This window comes from Pelecanus crispus, chromosome 4 (genome assembly GCF_030463565.1).
Source record: "Pelecanus crispus isolate bPelCri1 chromosome 4, bPelCri1.pri, whole genome shotgun sequence".
Lineage (NCBI taxonomy): Eukaryota > Metazoa > Chordata > Aves > Pelecaniformes > Pelecanidae > Pelecanus > Pelecanus crispus.
Window position 1 is genome coordinate 38,918,841 of NC_134646.1, and position 21,367 is coordinate 38,940,207.

Sequence of the window (21,367 nt, forward strand, 5' to 3'; positions counted from 1 at the left end):
CTCACCAGCAGCAGGATGCAGTTCATCTGCACTTTGAACAGCTGTCTTCATAACCAGCTCCAGCTTTCATGTTCTTGAGGCTTTAGTGAAAATCAGCTGTTATTCCTGAGAACTAACCCTGCGGGTGAGGATGCAAGCACATGCAGAGTCAATCATTCCAGTAACTCCTTGTGAAAAAGGACAGAGACTGCTTTTGTGTTAGATGCGTGGTATGATCTTGTTTGAAATTTGTTTCAAGGAAAGAACCCAGCAGCTAATAAAAGGCAATAAAAAATACTAGAAAATTCAGACCTGGGATGTGCTTAATTAATGCTTTAGGGAAAAAAAAAAGCGCTTCACATTCCCTCTCTGATCCTCAGGGGGTGGGAATGGCTGCTGCTTCTTTCATTCACTCTCTTTAGTAATGGTCCACTTGATTGCTCACAGTGTTCTTGGGTTACCAGGTGTATTAGCTTGGCCCCTCGGTGCCTCACTCTGTCTAGTTGTTTGCTCACTGTTTTCTGGCCATGTTGTTCAAGCTACGAGCTGCAAGGTAAAGCACTGAACCCCGTTTAGTCATTCCCGCGTGACAAGCAGAAGAGCTCTGTACGCAGCTACGTGGAAATCCCAGCTCCGTTTGTCACTTTTGCCCCACCGATGGGCTTTCTGCCAGGGCAAACTTTGCACAGCAGTTGCGTTCACTCAAGCAGTGAAGTGCTTAACAGTAAACTGGTTTTCAACATCTGTATGTAACTCAACCACATCTAATGCACTGCCGAGCAGTTATTTGCAGATCCATTGAGTCCTATTAATGCAAACCACTCTAATTCACAGAACCCAGACAATGCCTCTTGCTTGAGTTCTTAAAGCAAATTATGTTGGTCTTTTATACCGCTATGTGCATACGGTTAAGAAGTACGAACTGTAAGTTGCTCTCTAAACAGCAAATACAATTCATTTTACTGTTTTTTTTAAAAAATTCTGTGAGATGGTGTCTTACAAAGAGTCTTTGTGCTTATGCAATACTTTAGACAAACGTGGCTTGTGATCTCTGGCTGTGTTTTACAAAAGAAATTAATTTTTTAAATTTTCTATTTTATGGTTGTTTTACATTAATTCTTAAGCAAACACTAGGGGGCGAAGACTGGCCATCTTGTATTCATTCATCTTACCCAAACGGCTTGCACAAATAACTTTCAGATTATAAATTGGTCACAGGGAGCTTGGTTTGTCTGTTCACTCCTTGCAGTGTGTATCTGGTTTTCTGAATGGCACATTCCCTAATACTTAATGCAGTAAAGGCTAGGAAAACCAAGTGGTGACAGAGGTGGTCACAATTTTTTGTATTCATCCATATTGTAAATTTTGTACTCAATGTTATTTGAAGTCAGTCCTCAGTGCTGTTCAGTTCTTCTCTTATGGTGCTAAATTAAAAAAAAAAAGTGCTGCAGCCAGCATAACTACATAGCTATTTGCTGAGACAAATAGATAATGTATTTATCTGATAAAGTTATTTCTTTATACCCTAGTTGCAGCAAAATGTCTTGCAAGAATTCTTATGGGTTGCTGAGAGAAAATACACACACACATATATATGTATTCAGTGCATATTGAATTTTCATTGAACAATTTTTTTTCCAGAAAATGTCAGTGTTTCCTTCCAACTTCTGTTTCATTGCATAAGGCTCTGTAAGTGCTTTATTGACATTAATGCTTTTTATAATGTTTTGTTTAGCTCTCTTAATAAAAGCATCTCAAATATTATCTCCTTTTAAGACAAGGCAAGTAATGCATTTGCTAATATAGCAGACTGCAAATACTTATACTCAATTCATACAAAAAATATTAGCAAAAAAGGAAAAATAGAGCAGAAAAAAAGGAAGTGACCACCATCTGGACTGTTATAATGTATTGTCATTGCTGTTTCATGGCAAATGGTGGATATGTGGAAAATGGTAACTAATTTTATATGCAAGCATCTGCCTTGCTGCTTCCTTTGAAGCAGGTACTCCAGTGGATTCAGCAAGGTGGGGAGGAGGGGGGGCGAGCTGCAAAAGAAGGGGCTCAAAGAGAGTTTGAGGACTCGTTGGGTCTGCCTTTGCATAGAGGCAGAATCAGCTATGACTGGAGAAATTATAAGCTCTCATCAATGTTTTCTAGTGCTCTACAGATACTAGAATTTTTTTTAATTTTTGTTTTCTGATGTCTGTGTTATCTTGCCATAATTTAAACTCATTACTCCTTTTCCCATCCCCTTGTATATGGAAAATTGTTTATCACTTGTTCCTTTGAAGGAAAGCTATTTGTCACTTTTCCCTCAGAATCTTCTCTTAGTTATACAGGTCAAGTCTAATTCTACCCATCTTTCTTAATGGGCCTTATTTTCTACATCAAATATTTGTTGTTCTTGCCATTCTATTCTCAGCCCTTTCCAAGCGGTCTTCATCTTTCTTGAAGTGTGGTGCCCATGACATAATATAACAGACAAATTCTTTCTCAAGGTGGATAGAAAGGAGGGTTTCCATGCCATGTAGAAAGTTTCCATTTAAAATTTCCAGTATAAAATTTGCTTTTTTCACAGTTTTGCCTTTTGTTGCTTAACATGTTATTTTTTAATAACTGAAACATTCTAAAATTTCTAAAGAATTTCTTATTTGCTAGTTTGGTTATCACAGGTGAAGTTCAAAAGTACTACTCTTTGCATCACTGAAGCTGCACATTATTTATTTCAGTGCATTAAGATAATTTTGAATTCTAGCCCCCATATGCCAGCATGCTGTTATACCTTCCAGGCTGTTCTCGTTTGTCAGTTTAAGAAGTGTACAACCTGTTCCGTCATCCAAGCCATTAATGATAATACTGAATAGCATCAGATTAGCAAATTGTTATCAGCATTTGTCCTGAACCAGCCCTTTGCACTTGCTAGCCAGCTGTACCATGGAGTAAACAGCAGCACGCATTGAGCCACGTGGAGGCATGGGAGTAGCTTATGGCTCCAGATTTTGACTTTACTGTACCTGACTGGTAACCAGGATTCAGGTGTTTAGGAGGGGAAAAACAACAGCCTTCCTATACTAAAGAATTGCACCTTGCAATGTGTGGCTGCAAGACATTAAAAGAGGATAGGTTTGCCTTGGGACAACTCTGTGGCGTGTATTCAAGATACGTTGTTTTTCCTAAGTCTATGGTTTTGGCTGATATTTGATACCTTTCATTGATGAAAGGAGGAAGTTTTGACAATAACAGTGAAAGAACATTTTCTCCATACTTGGGAAATAATTCTGAGTCAGAACATGAGGAAGATAAATTGTTCCTCTGGGACAATTCAGGCTGCTTCACTGTTGGAGTACAGCTCACAGACAACCTGTGAAAGCACAATCAGCATTAGTGCTGTATATTTAGAAACTACAGGTGCAGGAGGAACAGGTGGTAATCTAAGAAGCGTTCTTTTTTAAGCACAGGTTGGGGCAGGAGGTTTGGTACCAGCATTAACAGGGTCAGATACTGTGCAATGTGAAAGAAATTCTGCTGCATTCTGCTGAGCCACAAATGATAGACAGCAGGGTGGGGATTGTGCTGGGATATGTGAAACGTAAATGGAAGTTAAAGGTATGCTGGGAAGTGACGACACAGTTCTTTGTGTTTAAGAAGTAGAACAAATACAATATTTAAAAAAAAAAAAAATAACATCCTTCCAGCACTGTCTCTGTTTGTAGTTTGCAAGACCTTGAGCTCTGTTCCTCCCCCAGGTACAAATGTCTGATTGGATTATTAATATTGCATCAACTTCAAGCTTGTTTGTTTTAGCCTTGAGTCACTAAATTTTATTTTTTTTAAAACCGACTGTTAATTTCAAATGCTAGTTAAATAGCAAGTCCAGTTTCAAAAATCACAAAACATTTGTGCAGAGGATGTGTTTTGGCGCCAAATTTATCTTCTCTTCCTCACCTTCCTTTTACGTGTCTCTATTCACCTGTCTATTTCTTGTTATATTATTTAATTGGCTGGGGAAGTGATTTTTGTTCAGTGCTTGTATAGCAGCCAGCACAGTGAGGTTCTGGTTTAGGCTACTGGGTGCTTCACACGTGCAATCTGAGTTGCACCTTGTCAACCAAAACCTACTAGTAGCTGCTGTACTGCATTTCACTATTATATTTGTGGGTTTGTTGTCCAAGAGACACATTCATCACTATAATTTTATGGAACTAAAAATGCTCACATCTGTACATTGAAAAGACATTTGCCTTTTGAATGCTTCATCTCAAAAAGGTCAAAACAGAATCTGCACAAGTGCAGAAAAGGGTGACTGGGACTATAAAGGTATAGTACAGTTATTTCTCATAAGCCATGACTTAGTACCAAATGGAAATTAAAATTACTTGATTACTTGGCAACAGGAAGTTTGAAACTATCACAGAGAAAGACTCTTTCACATGATATGCACTTCAGTTATGGAAGTCATTGCTGCAGGCTGTGGATTCACAGAAGAAGGGTTATTAAATGCAAGGACACAGGTATCTTAGGAAGTCCTGGACTATCAACATTGGAAAGTTAGATGGATATACTGGGGAAATTACCTTGCTGTAAGCTTGCTTGTCAGTTTTCTGGGTTTTGTTTGGTTGGGGTTTTTTTAATGTTTGATTGTTTGTTTTGTTCTAATAGCTCTTCCTAAGACATCTGCTACTTTCTAACAGAAACTCTTCAGCATGGCATGACCTACTTGGATCTTTTATCCAACTCACTGCAGCCACTGTTACGTAGGTAGAAGCCATCTGTGCTGGATAATTCCTGGTCTGTAATTCTGGGACAACAGTGCTGGGAAGCTTCAAGTGTCACTTGTTTGTAGCCAGAAGGTCTCTAAACTCTTTGTTCAAGTTAATGAACATTGGAAAAACAAATTGATCTGTTATGATTTTTGTAATGAGAATGAGAGCTGGTGCAGAAGAATGGGTGACACTGTCCAAACCATTTGTGTGTGTGTTTTTTTCTTCTCCATAAGTGATTTCATGTAGGATAGCTTGAGATTCAGCTTGGGTGAACAGGTCACTTCTAATTTAGTAGGAGAGAAGACTCTTGTTGAATTCATGACAATACATAGGAGGTGATTCTTACTTACCTGTCCTCATCAGACTAATGTTTTAGACAGAGCCCCACACAATAAGAACATGCAGACTCTTGGCTCCAGCTGTATCTACAAAATATGCTACAGGCCACTCTGCCTTACATTAAACCTCCCCTTGGCCAGCCTAGAGGGAGGATCCCTTTTTCCCCTATATGAATCACTTCTCTAAGCAGGTTCAGTTTGTCTCTGCTCTGCAACCCTGTTGCAGCTGAGATGAGCAAAGTTAGTCCAGCCACCCCATGTCCACCTGGCGAAGGGAGTAAACAGAAGAGAGACGAGGGTGGAATAAGAAGGGTGCTTAACAATTCCCGTGCTTGGTCATGAAGGCCATGACAGTTTGTTTGAAGGCCACAAAGTGCAGTTCTTGGAAGCTGTGGGGTTTTTTCTGCTGTGTTTAACTGTTTGTCTTGTATTCAGCCCAGTCACAAAACAGAACATTCTCACTCTCTGCTGAAGGTTAGAGTCCTCTGACATGTTTCTGGGATGAACAGAAGTCTTTCTGTCTGACCTTCATGCTTTAAAAGTAAATAAACAAATAACTAAATAAAAGCTCAAGGGCGTACACACACTCTTGGTTTTCATAGCCTTCCTCAGTGATCTGCAGCATGAACAGCAAGTTGTGTGTGTGGTTACATCTGCTTCTATGTGGTTCTGTGTGTTCAGCATGAGAAAGGGAAGTGATTTCATTTTGAGGCAAAACTAATACCGTCAATTAAAATTAAGTTTACATTTTGCTTTCAGATATATTCACATGGAAGAGTTTTTTTCATCAAGACTCTTTTATGATTATGCTAATATAAAGAGGTGGCAAAGTAGCTGTAAAATCTCTGTTGGGGCATAAAGGCCACTCAAACCACTCAAAGAAAAGTCAGGTCCCAACAGTGAGCCCCAAATTTGAGCAGCATGGCAGAAGTACATTTATTTCTAAGGATGTCTGCAGCCATGCCAGAGTTTAAGGCTCTGAGCTGATCCAAACCTGAGGGCTCTTTTAATCTGTGCTATTCTCTACACTGCCAACAGACAATTTCATAATCAGTCACTTTAAAAAAATTTTTTTAGTACCAAGTTCATTACACACTTGTGAAACCTTACTGAAATCAGATGAAGGTAGCCAGTAAGATGAATGAATGATAGTCCTGTATTGTCTATGGTTTTATTTCAAGGGGTTTTCAAGTCCTCATTAAGACCTCTTTTTCTACTGATCTTGGATAGTTTGAGGTCTGTTGTAGCTGGAATAGTTAGAGAGAACTCCTCAGCTAGTGTGGGATTAAACTTCCTTAAATGAATGGTTGCAAGGATAATATTATCCGTAATATTACCCAGCTTTTCAGGAAATGGTCAGTCTACAGATCTTGCCCTGGCTAGATATGCAATGAGGTAGGAGTTACCACCTTTAAGTCCCATACTTAGTTTTGCTTCTCTCTATAAAACATGAATACAGTGGTCTCATTTTGTTTGCTTGTTTTTGAGGGAGGACAGAGGAGAGGTAAGGCTTTTTGCTCAAGAAGTTAACACATGAAGCCACTTCCAACATTTCTAGTTTTCAAAGTGAAGCATGGACTTTTAAACTACTGCAGCATCAGATCAGACTGATTGAACCTATGCACATTTTAGATTGGACATTTATTTCAGTTGGGGTTACCTATGAGAGGCAGAAAAGAGAGAGCAAGTTATTTCTGGTTTGTGTGCAAAATCAGAGACTTCTTATACTTTGCCTGGTAAACATGGATTTGCATTTAATGCAAAAAATATAGTCTGTAGTATTCACTCTATAAAGTGTATACAAAATATAGAGTATACATTTTAGATGCTAAAACCATTTTTGAACAAATTTACTAGGTAGTCTTTTTTTTTTAAACACATACTTGTTTTTTGCTTCTCATAAAAATACAGAACTTGAGCTTACCATCTTCATTCTGCATTGTGTATGAATGTAACAGCTTACTTATTTTTAATTATCTCTGCCATGGAAAAGAATTGTTAAATTGTTGGGTTTTTTCTAGGATCTGAGTGAATATTTTGAGAACAGTGTTTCATGTATTGACAGCACTGCAAGAAATATTTTGTTTCTTATTTTAAATCAAAGCATGATGTTGTACAAACATGGTTAGAGGAATGTTATTTGTGGCCCAAGTGTGGGCTTGAAACAAACTGCTCATGTTTCTTTTTTCCAATGTCTGCAGTTTTCTGATGATTTGGAGAATCGCATTTTTGAATCCTCTCGTTCTTGGTTGCTACTGAAATACAAGAGGAACTAATGGAAAGGCAGATATTGGTGATAAAGGACTCACAGCCACTTGTAATGTTCTCTCAGCAGGAGGGTCCTGGGATAGCCAGCTTCCTAAATGCACCAGTGCGAGAGGGTTTAACAGGAGAAAGTGAACATGGTCATCAAGCAAAGAGTGATGAGTAGTGGATGTGTTTCATTTGGATTGTCAAGATTCACAAGTGTTACTAGGCTGGTGTTTTTTTAGGATGGAGGTGCTTTGGGACCAATCAGCTATGAGGTCCCTAAACAGAGAGTTTGAAGTGTTGGAAAAACTGGAAATAACTTTCTCAATCGTTGTAGTCTGGCTGATTTATTTGATTGACTGAAGCTTGTCTGTTGTGAATTGAATGGGAGTTTGTATAGTGCTTGGTTCAGGTAGTATCCTCGGCTAGATTTTGAGTGAGTTTGGTAACCCTGAACTGATTAAGGGTAGTATTACTTCCCAAATAGGGAGTTAATGTTTTGTTAAGCACAGAGTTTAAAAGGGCTCTGATACTTCAAAGTCCTTCACCTACTGGGTAGGCAATATAAAGGCTGCAAGTCAGAGACCATTGCTCTAGAAGTTTATTATTCTCTGTGTCCCACAGAAGAAATGAAAACTGCACAAGAAAACAGACAGTAACTTCTTTGGTGAGGTTAAGAGTTCAGTGTTTTTCAACTGTCCTTATTTTTACTAGGTTCCCACTCTTTCTTTGCTTGTGCTGTGAGAAAAGCTAACAGGAAGTTTGATTTCACTGTGGAGGCTCAGTCTGGACGTTTCAGGTGAAGGTGTATAGAACTGACAAGATAAACCTTCTTTGTTCATGCCTTTCAGATCTGTGGATGTGAGAGATTATTACATTTGTAATCAAATTGTTTGAGTGCAAATGGGATGGTGAAAAGCACAGTTTTCAACATTTAATTTCTGATGTATGTGCCAGTGCACAGTCTTCACTTTCATCTCTACTTGCCTGCATCCTGAGCAGATGTATAGATGTGTGTGGTGAGAGGATTATTTTCCTCTGTCAGGTTTTACATCATGAAGGAAGAACACCTTGACCTTGCTTGATGGGTTGCCTCAGTGGAGTCCTACTTTGCCTGTGGCTCAGCTTAGTTCTAAGCTAATATTTGTATAGCCTGACATAGGGCATCTGGCTGAGCAGGGTAGAGATCCCATCACCTATGTACTGCGTGTGAGTTTTTTTATAAGCCAACTACTCCTAAGTGACTATAACCACCACACAGACACCACTAAGAAGAGTAAGTCTTGCAGAGAACAAATGGTCTGGGGTCACAGGGGGCCTGTAGCTTTGCTTTTTTTTTTTTTTTTTTTTTTTTTTTTTTTTTTTTTTTTTTTCAGAAAAGGCTGGCAGGGAGGAAAGAAGTGTTACTTCATTGTGTGTTAAGCTGATGATTAAATAGAATTGGGTAACATTTGTCAATAAATGAGAACGAAACTTTTGTGCAAGGAAATAAAATTAAGAAATTGTCATCAATTAAACCACTGGAAAAATAGCATGAGATGTACATGATTACTTTTAGGTGTTTTTTTTAGATTCTTCTTAATCTGTGCACATTTTTTGAAAGTATGTGTACTACTTGAAATCTCTTACAAGCATTATTCATTCCGTCTGCCACAGAAATATGTTCTCCTTCCCTTCCCCTCCCCTTTCATTTTCCATATGCTTAATTTTTTAAACTTAGAAGTATCTTGATATCTTGATACAAGGGGTTGCAGGTAAAACCTACTTTAACAATTCCTGAATTTATTAAATACTGCCTTTTTCTCACACACAGACTTCTCGTTGACTTACCCCTTATACAGCCTTGGTCTCCAAAGAAGCAACTGGTGGAAACCTTGCAGTAAAAAACACAAGAAATGTGTGCCATAGGACAAAGCAAGTATGCCAGCCATTCCTGTTTTGACTGATTGAAAAAAAAAAAAAAAAACCCAAATCCAAAAACCTGGAGAGCCAACAACACATGAACTTACTGACCTCTGTGCTGCGATAGCTTCTGTAATTATTGAATAGCGGGGATGGGCTGAGTGCTCAGGAGGAGAATTTGGGGGCTGGCCTACACGGTGAGATAAGGTTACATATAAAGCGGCTGCAGCGGATTTGGGAACACTAACGGAGTGTATTCCCTGGTGCGCAGCTCAGCGAGTTTGGATCCTGGGATCATGAGCGGGTGCCCCTTCGCAGGGAACAATTACCTGTGAGTCCCTCGTCCCTGTGTTTTGCTTCATAATGTCAGTTCAAATGATATAATATTAAGGTAAAATACGAAAGCTCAGAGAGGAATTAATGATTATCAACAAATAGACAACTGTAGCTATCGCTAAAGGAAAAGAGATTGCACAAGGACTTGTCCAAGCACTTGTTATTTGATGAACTAGATGTAATGCCACCAGCTGTTACTGTGACAAGAAGTATTTCAGGTGTACTGTTTTTCTCAGAAGCCTGCTTTAGTGGCTCAGTTTCTCAAAACAAAGTGTTGTTTGAATTGTAGATGCATCTGTTAGTAAAAAGGCAGGTATATTCATAGTTCTTTAAATAGTTTATATATTTACCTAGTTTTCTTCTTAGATTAAATTTTAACAAGCTATCTTTGGAGGATGAAAAAGATGACAAATCACAAGAAGGGATAAATAAAGCCAGCAAAGGTGGACTTGTCTATGGAGACTACCTACAAGTAAGTTTAAGGATTTCATGTTTATTGCCCTGGTCGCTCTTAAGACTTGAGCCAGGACCTGTGACTGACGCTTCTCCCAGCAGTCAGCCAGTCACTAAGACAGGTCTCCAGGTGCCCTTCGTCTACCTGAGCTCTCCACGCGTAGTCATGGGCACAGGTGCCTGTCTCTGCTGACATGGTGCAGGTGGACTGTGGGATGGCTTCTCAAACTGCAGGGAAGCTGGGGATTTTGGGGGATTTTGGTAGGGAATTATTTATATTGGTAAACCTAAACTGTAAAGTGGTGCACCACAAAAGGCTTTCTTTGGTCTGACAATCACCACTTGGCAATTTTTCCATGTCAGCAGGCCATGTGCAACTTCCCTGAATTATTGCATGAAAGCCCAGAATATTTGGCTGGAAAAATATATTGCAGAAATCTAGGGGGTGGGATGATAACTAGGAGGGACACAAAAAAAACCCAAACAAAAAACCACAACTAGAAGTAATTCAGAAATAAGTAAAAATAAAATGCCATCTGTAATAAAAGAATCCAGATTTTTTTTTTTTTTTTGGTGACAGCATGAACCGAAGTGAGCGATATTACTCTGTGCTTGTGAACAGAAGACCGATTTTTTGACATGCTATATGGAATGTTGCAAAGATTTATTTTCAAAAAAACTATGATTAGATTGTAAATTTGACTCAGTAAAAAAAATTAGTAATGCCAGAATTGAAACAACTAGTACAGCCTCAAATCAGAGCTCTTGTGCAGATGTTATTGCATGATTACACAGAATTTTCTGTAAGAGCTCTGTTTTCCTGGAACATGACAGTATAGATGTAAGGTCTGGAAAACATGCTGGATATTTTGTTTTCTCTTTTTTTATAATTAAAAATACCCTTAAAATGATTTTCCAAACTTTATTACTTGAGGTACCTGAACGTTCCATTTTAGGCAAGATTTTTTTTTTTTTTAAATTAAAAAGGAAAAGTGACACCTGAGACCATTTAGTCTAACTTTTCATACAGCCTGGAGTATGAGGCCTATATATGTATTTTTTTTAATATTATCCCTAAATATTAGTTCTGCACAGTAGGACTACCATTGCTAATAGCAGAACCGAGAGCTTTACAGAACAGTCTTATGTTTATTTTTAAGCTGAACAAAATATTGAATGCTCAAGAACTTCAGAGTGAGAAGAAAGGAAACAAAATCCATGATGAGCATCTTTTCATTGTGACGCATCAAGGTAAGTGGTTGGGAGGAGTTCAGTGGTGGCTGACTGGCATTTTTGCCACAGGGAGTTATTCAGTGCTGAAACATGCAATACACAACTCGTTTTCATTTTAGACACGATCGCTACAATTGCTCTGTCTTTTATCTGCATTTATATTTGTATATATCTCTATATCATTTGTAAGGCTGTAATCAACTCTGTGATTATGAAGACATAAGTATAAACTTTGGATTTGGTAAACCAAGAATTGGATGGTTCTGTTTCTGGAGAAATTAAGGTGGTGAAATTAATTCCCCGTCTGAGTAATAGGCTGCTATGCAGTTTATTGTAGGCAAACTTTGTGTGTTGGCTTGTGCCTTCTCTGAAATGTCAATCCAATTTTAACCATCTAGAGGCTGTCTAGAAACCAGCATACTGGTTAGGTTCTCCCTAACTGCTAATATCCACGTGTTTTGCAGGCACTGGCCTGATGATATTTTCCTGTTATTGACAGGAAACATGTAGATGACATAAAGGTTGTAAGCAGCTCTGGGGTTAGCTTTTATGGGAGTACCAGATCTAGATTTTCTCCTTCCCCCTTATTTGATGTACAGAATGTTCATTACAAATCTGATGTGTAAAACGTATTAAAAGATCTGTTAACATTCTCAATGCTAGATTATTTCATGTAACATGTTAGGTAAAGGACAGCATACTGTAACAGGTAATTCGTTTGAGTATCAGCATCTTTTTATACACCAGCAATGTAAATGTAGGCTACTAATTTCAAATCAAAATGTTGAGTTTTACTACTTCAATACTATGAAGAAAAAACAAAGTAATGTTGAAGTTAATGCTAACAATGCCTTTCTTGTTGTAGCTTATGAACTTTGGTTTAAGCAGATTCTGTGGGAAATGGACTCTGTACGTGTCATCTTTCAAAATGGCCACGTAAGTTAAAAGCAAATGTTAATTTTGGGAAAATGCAGCCCTCTCTTTCTCTCTCCTCCTGCCTTCCAGCCTGATATATATTTGGGTTTACTAAAGCAACATGTGCTCTTTTTTAAAAAGAGCATCAAAAAAACCCCAGTGAAATGTGGCTGAGTGGCTCTTATATCCTGATGGTACAGACATTTGATCAACAACCTCTTATTTCCTCCTGAAGTGTGCCTTTTGCGTAGATCATTTTCCAAGACTAACTTCATTGGCCAAAACACTCTCATGCTCTGCTACTAGTACTGGATAACTGCAGAAACTTAATTTGGGAATATTCTACTGCAGAAAAAGCGTGCTCAGAGGCAAAACTGAAAACCAGAGGGCTCGCAGGTATTTTTATGTTGAAAAGTCACTTTTACCTTTGTTCAATTTTTTGATGTCTACATACTATATCCTTCCATTCAATATCTGCTATACGAAAGGAAAACTCTTTTTCATAGTTGTGTATTATTAAATGAAACAGAAAAGCAGTAATCAAAATCACAGTGTACAATTGTATGAGAATTTCTGAAAATTACAAATATAACAGGAATATTTTGAACATCTCTAAACATTTGTTCAAAGCTAAACACACCTCATAATAATAGATAACAAAGGAAAACTTGTGACCTGATACTACATCCACAGGAAATTAGGCTGACTGCATGTAATTTGAGAAATACCTTGAGTAACATCATGAGCATATGTGTACAAAGAAAATTTGAAACTAGACCAGACTGAAAGAAGGAACCTTTTTATCATAATGTCCAATGAAAGTGTTCTCTGTTGCCCTCCACATTCATAATTTTGTTGGCTTTTTAGTTGAAAATTATATCAAATTATAACTGATCAAAATCTGTTCCTAAGCAGAATTATTTATCATTATTTATTTTTGTGAAAAATGTAACTTTTCTTATAATCAGAATTTGAAATGTCAACGTTAAGGTTAAGTACACAGCCAGCCGACTAAGGAAATGGTTATCATCTTTCAGTTTTGTGGTTTGATATTTCCTGGTTGCATGCCCAGGTCTTAGAGAGAAGTTTAATCCCGTTGGAACTAACAGGAATTTTAGCAGACTCCTCTGCAGGCAAAGGGTTCGACTTAGCCAGAAGAGAGCTTCTGTGTTCTCCATTTAGTATTTTCTGTTTCCCACCAGATGTAGTCTTCTCTGTTTTCCTCTGCTTGCTAATGCACATCTTTGATGTGCTTTTTAGATGTGCTCTCCTGATGTACCTCTCAGATTATTCTGCTTCTTAACTTTTAAGTACTTTCCTTATGTAGGTAGGCTGCCTTATGACTTGTTCCTTCACAATAATAGAAATTATTATAGAAGTTATTATAATAGAAAGCATAATATAATTATCATATTATATCATATATCATTAAAATTGTATTGTAATCATTGGAAATGATCATGATATAAATTATTTTGGTCTCAAATTTAATTTCTTGTGGTGACTTCTAGTTCAGTCAAAAATGTAGAAAAGAAGAAAAAATCCTGTATATTTAGCCTAGTTGCAATGTAGCATCAGTCAGAGAACAACCGATTTCAATCTTTCAAAATTATAGTTTCGGTTTTCAGTTAAAAACAGGGCTCTCTATTCAATATGGGATTCTGCTGCTACGGATTTCATGTGGAAAGGACGTGGGAACTATAGCGACATACAACAGTGAAAAGACCTGAAATAAATAGGTAGGATGTAAAGAGAACACCATTCTGTGTGGTTATGATCTTTACTTTTTCTACAGGTAAGAGATGAGAGGAACATGCTGAAGGTTATTACTCGAATGAACAGAATTTCAATGATTCTGAAATTACTTGTGGAACAGTTCTCCGTTTTGGAAACTATGACTGCATTGGACTTCTTTGATTTCAGGTAAATACTTACTATTCCTCCACAGCAATCGATGAGCTGGTGATCCCTATCCTTAGAACTGATTGTGAATTTTGCGTGTGCTCTGGCAGCTTGTAGTACATGCATCATTCAGCAAGCTGAGAGCATACCTTAGAGAGGCAATGGTGACGTTAGAGTGCAAGGGTCCATTAAGAAGTTGAGCGAGACTGTGAGTCCAGCGTGCTCTGCAAAAGAAGTACAGGTTAATTGTTGATGTTTATTTGCAGTGCTGCTGAATGGTTTCAGAGTAAGAAGTTGAAACAATAGAAATAGCTCACGGTTCCCTTAACAATTTACTTGAAACTCACCACTGCACAGTTGCAGCAGTATTCTATGGCAAATCACAGATGTGCTTGGGTGAGAGAAAGGCACTCTCCATAGATTATCAAATAGACATTTCAGCTGTCTTGGTTTGCATAGTGTTTCCTTGCTTTACGTTTTCAGTGGGTGTGCAGCCTCTTTCCTCACTTCAGCTAGGTCCTTCCACTACACTACTGTGTGCGACAGCTTCAGCCACTGTCTGCCCTCCTGTTCTTGTTCTGCTTGTGTCACTGACCCGTCTCGCTCGCGACCTCGGTGCCATCCAGCATCCCATCCGCTTCTGCATTGTTGTAGTACCCTTTCCTTTTTGTCTTTTAACGTTCCGTAACTAAAAAGCACATGAAACTACAATTTTGCTTCTCTTGGAAGTTTGAAACATCTGTGTTGTCTAGCATTACGCTACAGCGGGGGAAATCCATGGGCTAATCATCTGTTTTGATGCATTCTTGCTTCTGCTTTTCAACAGCATACTGTCATTTCATAAGCAAACATGAGATCAAATCAATGATATGTTTCTGCCAAATCTTATGTTTGTAATTCAAAGTGAATTACAATTATCTAGCAACGTGGGATTTCAGATTACTTTTATTAATAAATTTTTTCAGCGTGGTCACGCGATTTAACTCTGAAAGAATCCCATTAATGAATCCCTCAAATGAAACCCACTAAATGTTTTTCTGGGCATAATTCTATTGTATATATAGCAATTGTGTATAACAAGAGTATTTAAAACGCATTCATTTGCGCTTTAATGATGTGGAAATTTTTATAATAGCTATTTGGGGTGAAGCTGCTTATTCTGTCTGGAAAGGAAATGATATTCACTAACGTTTCCTGCTGTACATCACACACACAAAGCTGCCATTTTAAAACACAGTACAAACATAAGTGTGTGTATATATCTGTGTGTGCACAAACAGTATATATCTAGAAAATTAGAGTATGTTATACATACATTGTAGTTGCATTAAAATAGTTTGCTTTTTTTCTTAATTGCAATCATATAAAAATGCTCAGATATCTACTTGATATTATTCAAATGTGAAACTTTATTTTTTTTTTTTTCTTTACTTTGTTGAGAACCAGAGAACCCCATAATTGTAAAATAATAGCCTGGTTTTTTGTGTCTTCTTTTCTTCTGTTCCCAAAGATACTACCTAAGCCCAGCCTCAGGTTTTCAGAGCCTGCAGTTTCGCTTGCTAGAGAACAAAATTGGTGTTCCCCAAAGTCTGAGAGTCCCCTATAACAGAAGGCATTATCGTGACAACTTCAAGGGACAGGATTATGAACTACTGCTTAAATCGGAGCAAGAACCAACGCTACTGCAACTTGTGGAGGTAACAATGTCTGTCTAAGACCTTGCTTTGTTTTCCCCCATCTCCCAGGAATGTCCTTCATTGGTGTTAGTAACCAATTCTTCTTCCTTGAGAGAAGCAAGCATGCTGGCAATTTCCCAGTCAGTCACGTTTTGGATTCTTACCAAATTTTGTATGAGAGAGAGTTAGTCATTAGTAAACCAATTGATTTTTCACAGCATTTCCTCTTGTCTGAAAAGTCTGACTATTAAACTAGTAAATTGCATTGTGGAAGTATAAGCTAAGAATATAAATGTACTGTTCCATGCGCATTTTTTTTTTTCATTACCATAAACCCTTTTTAGAAGAAAACTTTAAAAGTATTTCCACTCTTAGTGATGGCTATTAGAGCGGTTTAAAAAAAAGGAAAAAAGACAACCCAAAATGGAAAGGAGAAAAGATGTTTAACAGATGTTTCATTAAATCACGATAAGTGATAATGACTCTGTCTCAAAGTTATGAACGACTCACGGTAATTTCTCTAACTCTCTTGTCATTTTCATACACAAAATTAACATAACTTTCTAAAGAATAATGCAGTATAAACCTCAATAAAAGGATCCACTCTTATTAGCCCTATCCATTTGTCTAATGACACCTGATACAGAATATATAAGAAATTTCTCTAGCTTTTCTTCATTCATTAAGACTTCATGCTCTTGTATCTTTCAGATGAGGAGCTAAATTAAGTGATCTCTAAAGGGGGTTTGACCATAAAGATTCTTAATTTTTTCCCCTCCTAATTTCATTCCCGTTATTAAAAGGAAATCAAAGAGCAAGCTTTGCTAACTACCAAGAAAATTTGTGTCTTGTACTGTCACATGTTTTGGTGTAAGCTAATGACAGACTGCTTGATCAGCATTCAGCCTGACATAATAAAAATTGATTGTACGTGTGGATGGTTCTGCATCTTCCTTCTGAGATATATCTTTACAATTATCCTATATATGTGGAATCAGATTGTTTTCCTGTATCTACAAGGACATTGGTTTTAAAGACACTCTTAGAATGAAACAGCTTTTGTCTGCCAACAATGGTCATTTAACTTGGAACCTGTGGGTGCGTTTGCACAGCACCATTTGCAGGTATAAATCTTCTATGTGATCATACTTACTCCAGCAAGAAGCACCTCTACGGGATATTAAACCAGAACAACTGTAGCTGTATAATTTATGTTGCTATAACTTGTATAGGATAATGTGCTTCCATTATTAATGTTTGAACACATTATTATTATTATTAAAGGCATGGCTGGAAAGAACTCCAGGACTCGACGCAGAAGGATTTGATTTCTGGGGACAATTTGAAGTGAATGTTTTAAAAGGTCTAGAAGAGGAATTTGCCTTGCTGCAGGTATATAATGTACTAGTGATCTAGCTATAAGCAATGACAGCTGGCAAAATGACATCCTGACATAAATCTGACTTTTGGCCCAATCACAGTTTCTTACTCACTTCACTTAATCTTTGGCAGCTTCTGTCTGCAAGAAGCAGAAAAAATTGCAAACTTTTCCAGGAAATCTGAATAAGTCTGTAATTAGACGTTTAAGATGGTTTAAAACATGTGATACATGGATGATTTTGATTGCAAAAGGAAAGGGATAGTGTCAATGGAAGGGTTGAAATTGATTTTACTGAAATCACAACTTCACCGTTAATTAGTACTTGCATCTATAGTTCAGAGTAAAACTCCACAAAGTTTGGGCCCATGAGCTTGTGAGCATGGAGTGTCACTATGAACGGTCCATTTCTATTTAACAGTATGTCGCAATTTGCTGCTTTGTGATCATTTGAGTTACACTGGCAAATAAGCACAAGAAAAACCCTGAATATTGTAAGACCTTTAGCTTTAAGTACATTTTTTTTAAAATGGAAAAACCACCATAAGAACTAATCAATTTCCTGAGAATATCTGTTTACAACTTTCTAACTTATCTAAACTTTTATTTACAATCTTCTTACCCATAGCTGTGCAAGGATGTCTTCTTTTTGCCTTGAAAAAAATTAAAATAACCAGCCTTCAAACAAATGAAGATTAAGTGTTTTTAAGGCCTCTAGACCTAAAGAAAAGTGATAAGCTGCTGGTTTGTTTGAACATTCATTCATCCGAATTATGTTGACGGCTATTTAATTGTACATATTGTGGTAATTGTGTTTTTTAAAGGACAGTGACTCAGTGACTCATCTGCCTTTTTTGAAAATATGGCTCTTACATTTAAGATGCAAACTTACAGAGTATTTATGATGAAAACAGAAGTTATATCATGGGTCATTCAAGCACTTAATTTTCCGTGTTAAATTCTAAAACTTGTTTTTGTTTTAAATATCAAAGGCCAAACCAGAATCAGAAGAAAAAGATGACAACTTATCTGAATTCCTAAAACAGAAAGATGTATTACTTTCGTTATTTGATGAAAAACGCCATGAACACCTGCTTAGTAAAGGTAGATTGTATTAATATATGTCAATATGCACTTTCTATTTTTTACACGATACGTATAATCCCATAATAGCATTACATTTGCAGGAGAATCAGTAACAAACTAAGGACATTTGTGTTTTGCAGGAGAAAGACGACTGTCTTATAAAGCACTGAAGGGTGCCTTAATGATCTATTTCTACAGGTAATGTTAGAAGATACATCTTTAACGCTTACTGGCAGGAGGAGGGGTGAAGGTTAAGGACGGCAGCACAGGTTTATTTAGGTTGGAACAGGCCTTGGAAAGTAATCCAGTCCGAGACTCCATGAAAACCCAGATTAGTCAAATGCAACTTGAAGGTCGGATTGGGCTGGCTCATGGCTGTGTCCGGTTGAGTCCTAGATATCTTCAAGGATGGAGATTACACAGCCTCTCTGGGTAGCTGGTTTGTGTCTGACCAGATGCTGCTCCTCAGATTGAAACTAGCAAATGCCTTGTTCAAACTTTTCTACAAAGGGTCCTAGACAGACTTATTCTTTTTTTTTTCCAAGTATGATGGAAAAGGCACAAATCGAGACTTACGTGGCAGAAGCGTTTCTTAGAATTTCTACCGACATTTCAATACCAATTTCAGAAAAATATACATTGTCACTGTTGTGCATTGGTGAAGCGATACTTGGAAAAATACAGTATACCATAAGAGGTCTCACTGTCTTCTCTTTCATTTTCCAAGGGAGGAGCCTCGTTTTCAGGTTCCCTTTCAGCTTCTTACCTCCCTTATGGATATCGATGTGCTCATGACCAAATGGAGATGTGAGTTTCACTTTTTGACTGTGACACTCCCTCTTCTAGATGCAAGTAAACTGTTGTTTCACCCTGTTAGACAAGTTAGACCCAGAGTTTTAGAATTGAGCTTCTGAGTTCATCCTTTAGGAATGACTTTGTTTGTTTGTACTTCGGCCAAGAGGAAAGATGAACAGCTGCTTCTGTGATCATTAGATACATAGGTATAGCTATCACTTCTATAGCATGCTTTCAGTTAGGTGAACAATCTTATTTAAGGGACAGGTGTATATTTTCCAACATCTGCCAAAACGTCACCAAAACTCTTCATATGCAACCATTCCTGCTCCTTCCCTATAGTGACATCCATAAATGAATGTATGTATTCTGTATTAACAGAGCATAATAATGTATAATAATTAGTGTATTCATTATTAACAAGAATTTTATATTAGTTGACTGAAGAGTGGCATAATTAACTCCTGCATTGCTGAAGACCTATTAGTTCTGTATCTCTGTATGATCTTTAAAATTTCACTGATGCAGCTTGATGTGACCCTTTGGTTATATCTTAACACTGAACATACGCCACGTCCTTCTTTTGTATTACTTAGATAACCATGTCTGCATGGTGCACAGAATGATTGGCAGCAAAGCTGGCACCGGAGGCTCATCAGGCTACCAGTATTTGCGCTCCACAGTGAGGTAAGAATAATGTGTTTCCCCCCTTACCTGCAATAACGCAGTTTGTAGACACTGTCCTGCCAGGAGACAGATTTCAGATGGTTCATTGGAGGTCAGAAGGCTGCTGTTTCTCTTTTGGGACTCTACCATTTCCTCCTGGCTGTTGAACATTTACTTATCAGGTTGACATATATAAATTCCAAGCCTTTTGGGGCAAAAAAGAACTCCTTTTGATCATTCATGCAAAGTGCCAGTTACAATTCTCAGTCAAGGGATCTAGGCGTTACTGTAATAGCCATAATATTAATCCTGCATTGTTTAGTTTGTGTGCAAGCTAGCCCAAGTTAATGAGGTGATACAGGCTGGAAGTGAGTCCCATCTACTGTGCAACCGATGACAGTTTCTTTATTCCCTAGCATGACCTCTAATCATATAACCTAAGGTACTTCCATTTGGGACTGAATATATTCTTAAAGGTGACAGTAATTAATACTCTCAAGCTGTGCAAGCAACAACCAGAAACATGCTTCCTTCTGTTGGATGAAGCAGAAAAGGAATTTAAAAGGGATGGTTGGGGCCTCAGCACAGAACTCTCTGAACAGGTAGAACATTTTTTACACCAAATTTGAGGCTCCAGCTAGTTAGACAACTCAAGCTTTTTAGCTGCAACTATGTCCTGACAGTCCTGAACCACATTATGTCAAAAAGTACAAGGATATTTAAAATACCATCTTCTAAGAAGACCTTCCTTGAGGTTTGTTTTCAAAGAGAAACCATACGTAGCTGCCATGTATGGCTGTGGGCAACAATTCCCATCACAACAATCATAACAGAGGGTGGAACAGAAAGCAGATGGTTAGATTGAATTCAAAAATTAAAGGTTCACTGTCTTTTTCAGCAAGCCTTCTCAGTCTTCCTTAATTTCAGGTTAACATTTTTCCTAGATAAATTTTGTATCTACTACAAGAGTGCAGGTCTGGAGATTATAGCCTGCATACTCTGCACTTTCAGAAGAAAGATGTGACTATAGCAACCATATTTTCTTTTTTAAGTCTCTTCTGCTATGCCCTAGAAACAGTTGGCTTTGGATTATTACCCTGGAATATTCAGGAAGAGGGTTAGTGCAGAAACCTTGTTAAATAAATAAGAAAGATGGAATGGTTCCTGAGGATTTTGAAATTATGGCATTCTATGCCAATATAGCAGTATTAATTGTTCCCTGTCTTTTTCAGTGACAGATACAAGGTATTTGTGGATTTGTTCAATCTTTCAACGTTTCTAGTGCCAAGACACTGGATACCGAAGATGAACCCAACCATTCATAAATTCCTTTATACGGCAGAATACTGCGACAGCTCCTATTTTAGCAGTGACGACTCCGACTAGTCTGCCCTTGCTGTAAAGAACTTCAGGACTTTCACCTCGAGTGGTGCTATCCCTCAAATGTAATAGCTACTTTCACACAGTGTGGGTCTGTAGATATGTATTTATGTATGACAGTTATGTGAACAGTATGATCGGTTTATCGAAGAAACTTAATTGTTTGTAGAAAAAGTAATTTGTATCGAGTTAGCCTATATTAAGACTAAAATGATATCCCCATTCAACTCAATGACCAATTTAACTCTTAGTTGCTTCTTAAAACCTACACCTACAGAGAGGGAGCAACTTATACAGAATTATCATGATCAT

General features: G+C 37.7%; 1 protein-coding gene across 1 annotated transcript; it reads left to right on the forward strand.

Moving 5' to 3' along the window:
• The first annotated feature begins 9,510 nt into the window (after nt 1-9,510).
• On the forward strand, nt 9,511-21,061 carry TDO2 (tryptophan 2,3-dioxygenase). The gene is made up of 12 exons (XM_009481437.2): nt 9,511-9,566; nt 9,938-10,043; nt 11,185-11,275; nt 12,123-12,193; nt 13,968-14,095; nt 15,585-15,771; nt 17,035-17,142; nt 18,121-18,232; nt 18,355-18,412; nt 18,942-19,021; nt 19,606-19,696; nt 20,908-21,061. The coding sequence occupies exons 1-12, from the start codon at nt 9,532-9,534 to the stop codon at nt 21,059-21,061; spliced, it is 1,221 nt and encodes a 406-aa protein (XP_009479712.1). The 5' UTR covers nt 9,511-9,531.
• Nucleotides 21,062-21,367: the final 306 nt, after the last annotated feature.

Bases quoted from the DNA above. Each gene is read 5' to 3' on its own strand.
- TDO2 (XM_009481437.2), top strand. From the start codon at position 9,532: ATGAGCGGGTGCCCCTTCGCAGGGAACAATTACCT. The intron at 10,044-11,184 runs GTAAGTTTAAGG...TTTATTTTTAAG, and splicing joins TCTATGGAGACTACCTACAA to CTGAACAAAATATTGAATGC. The intron at 18,233-18,354 runs GTAGATTGTATT...TGTGTTTTGCAG, and splicing joins TGAACACCTGCTTAGTAAAG to GAGAAAGACGACTGTCTTAT.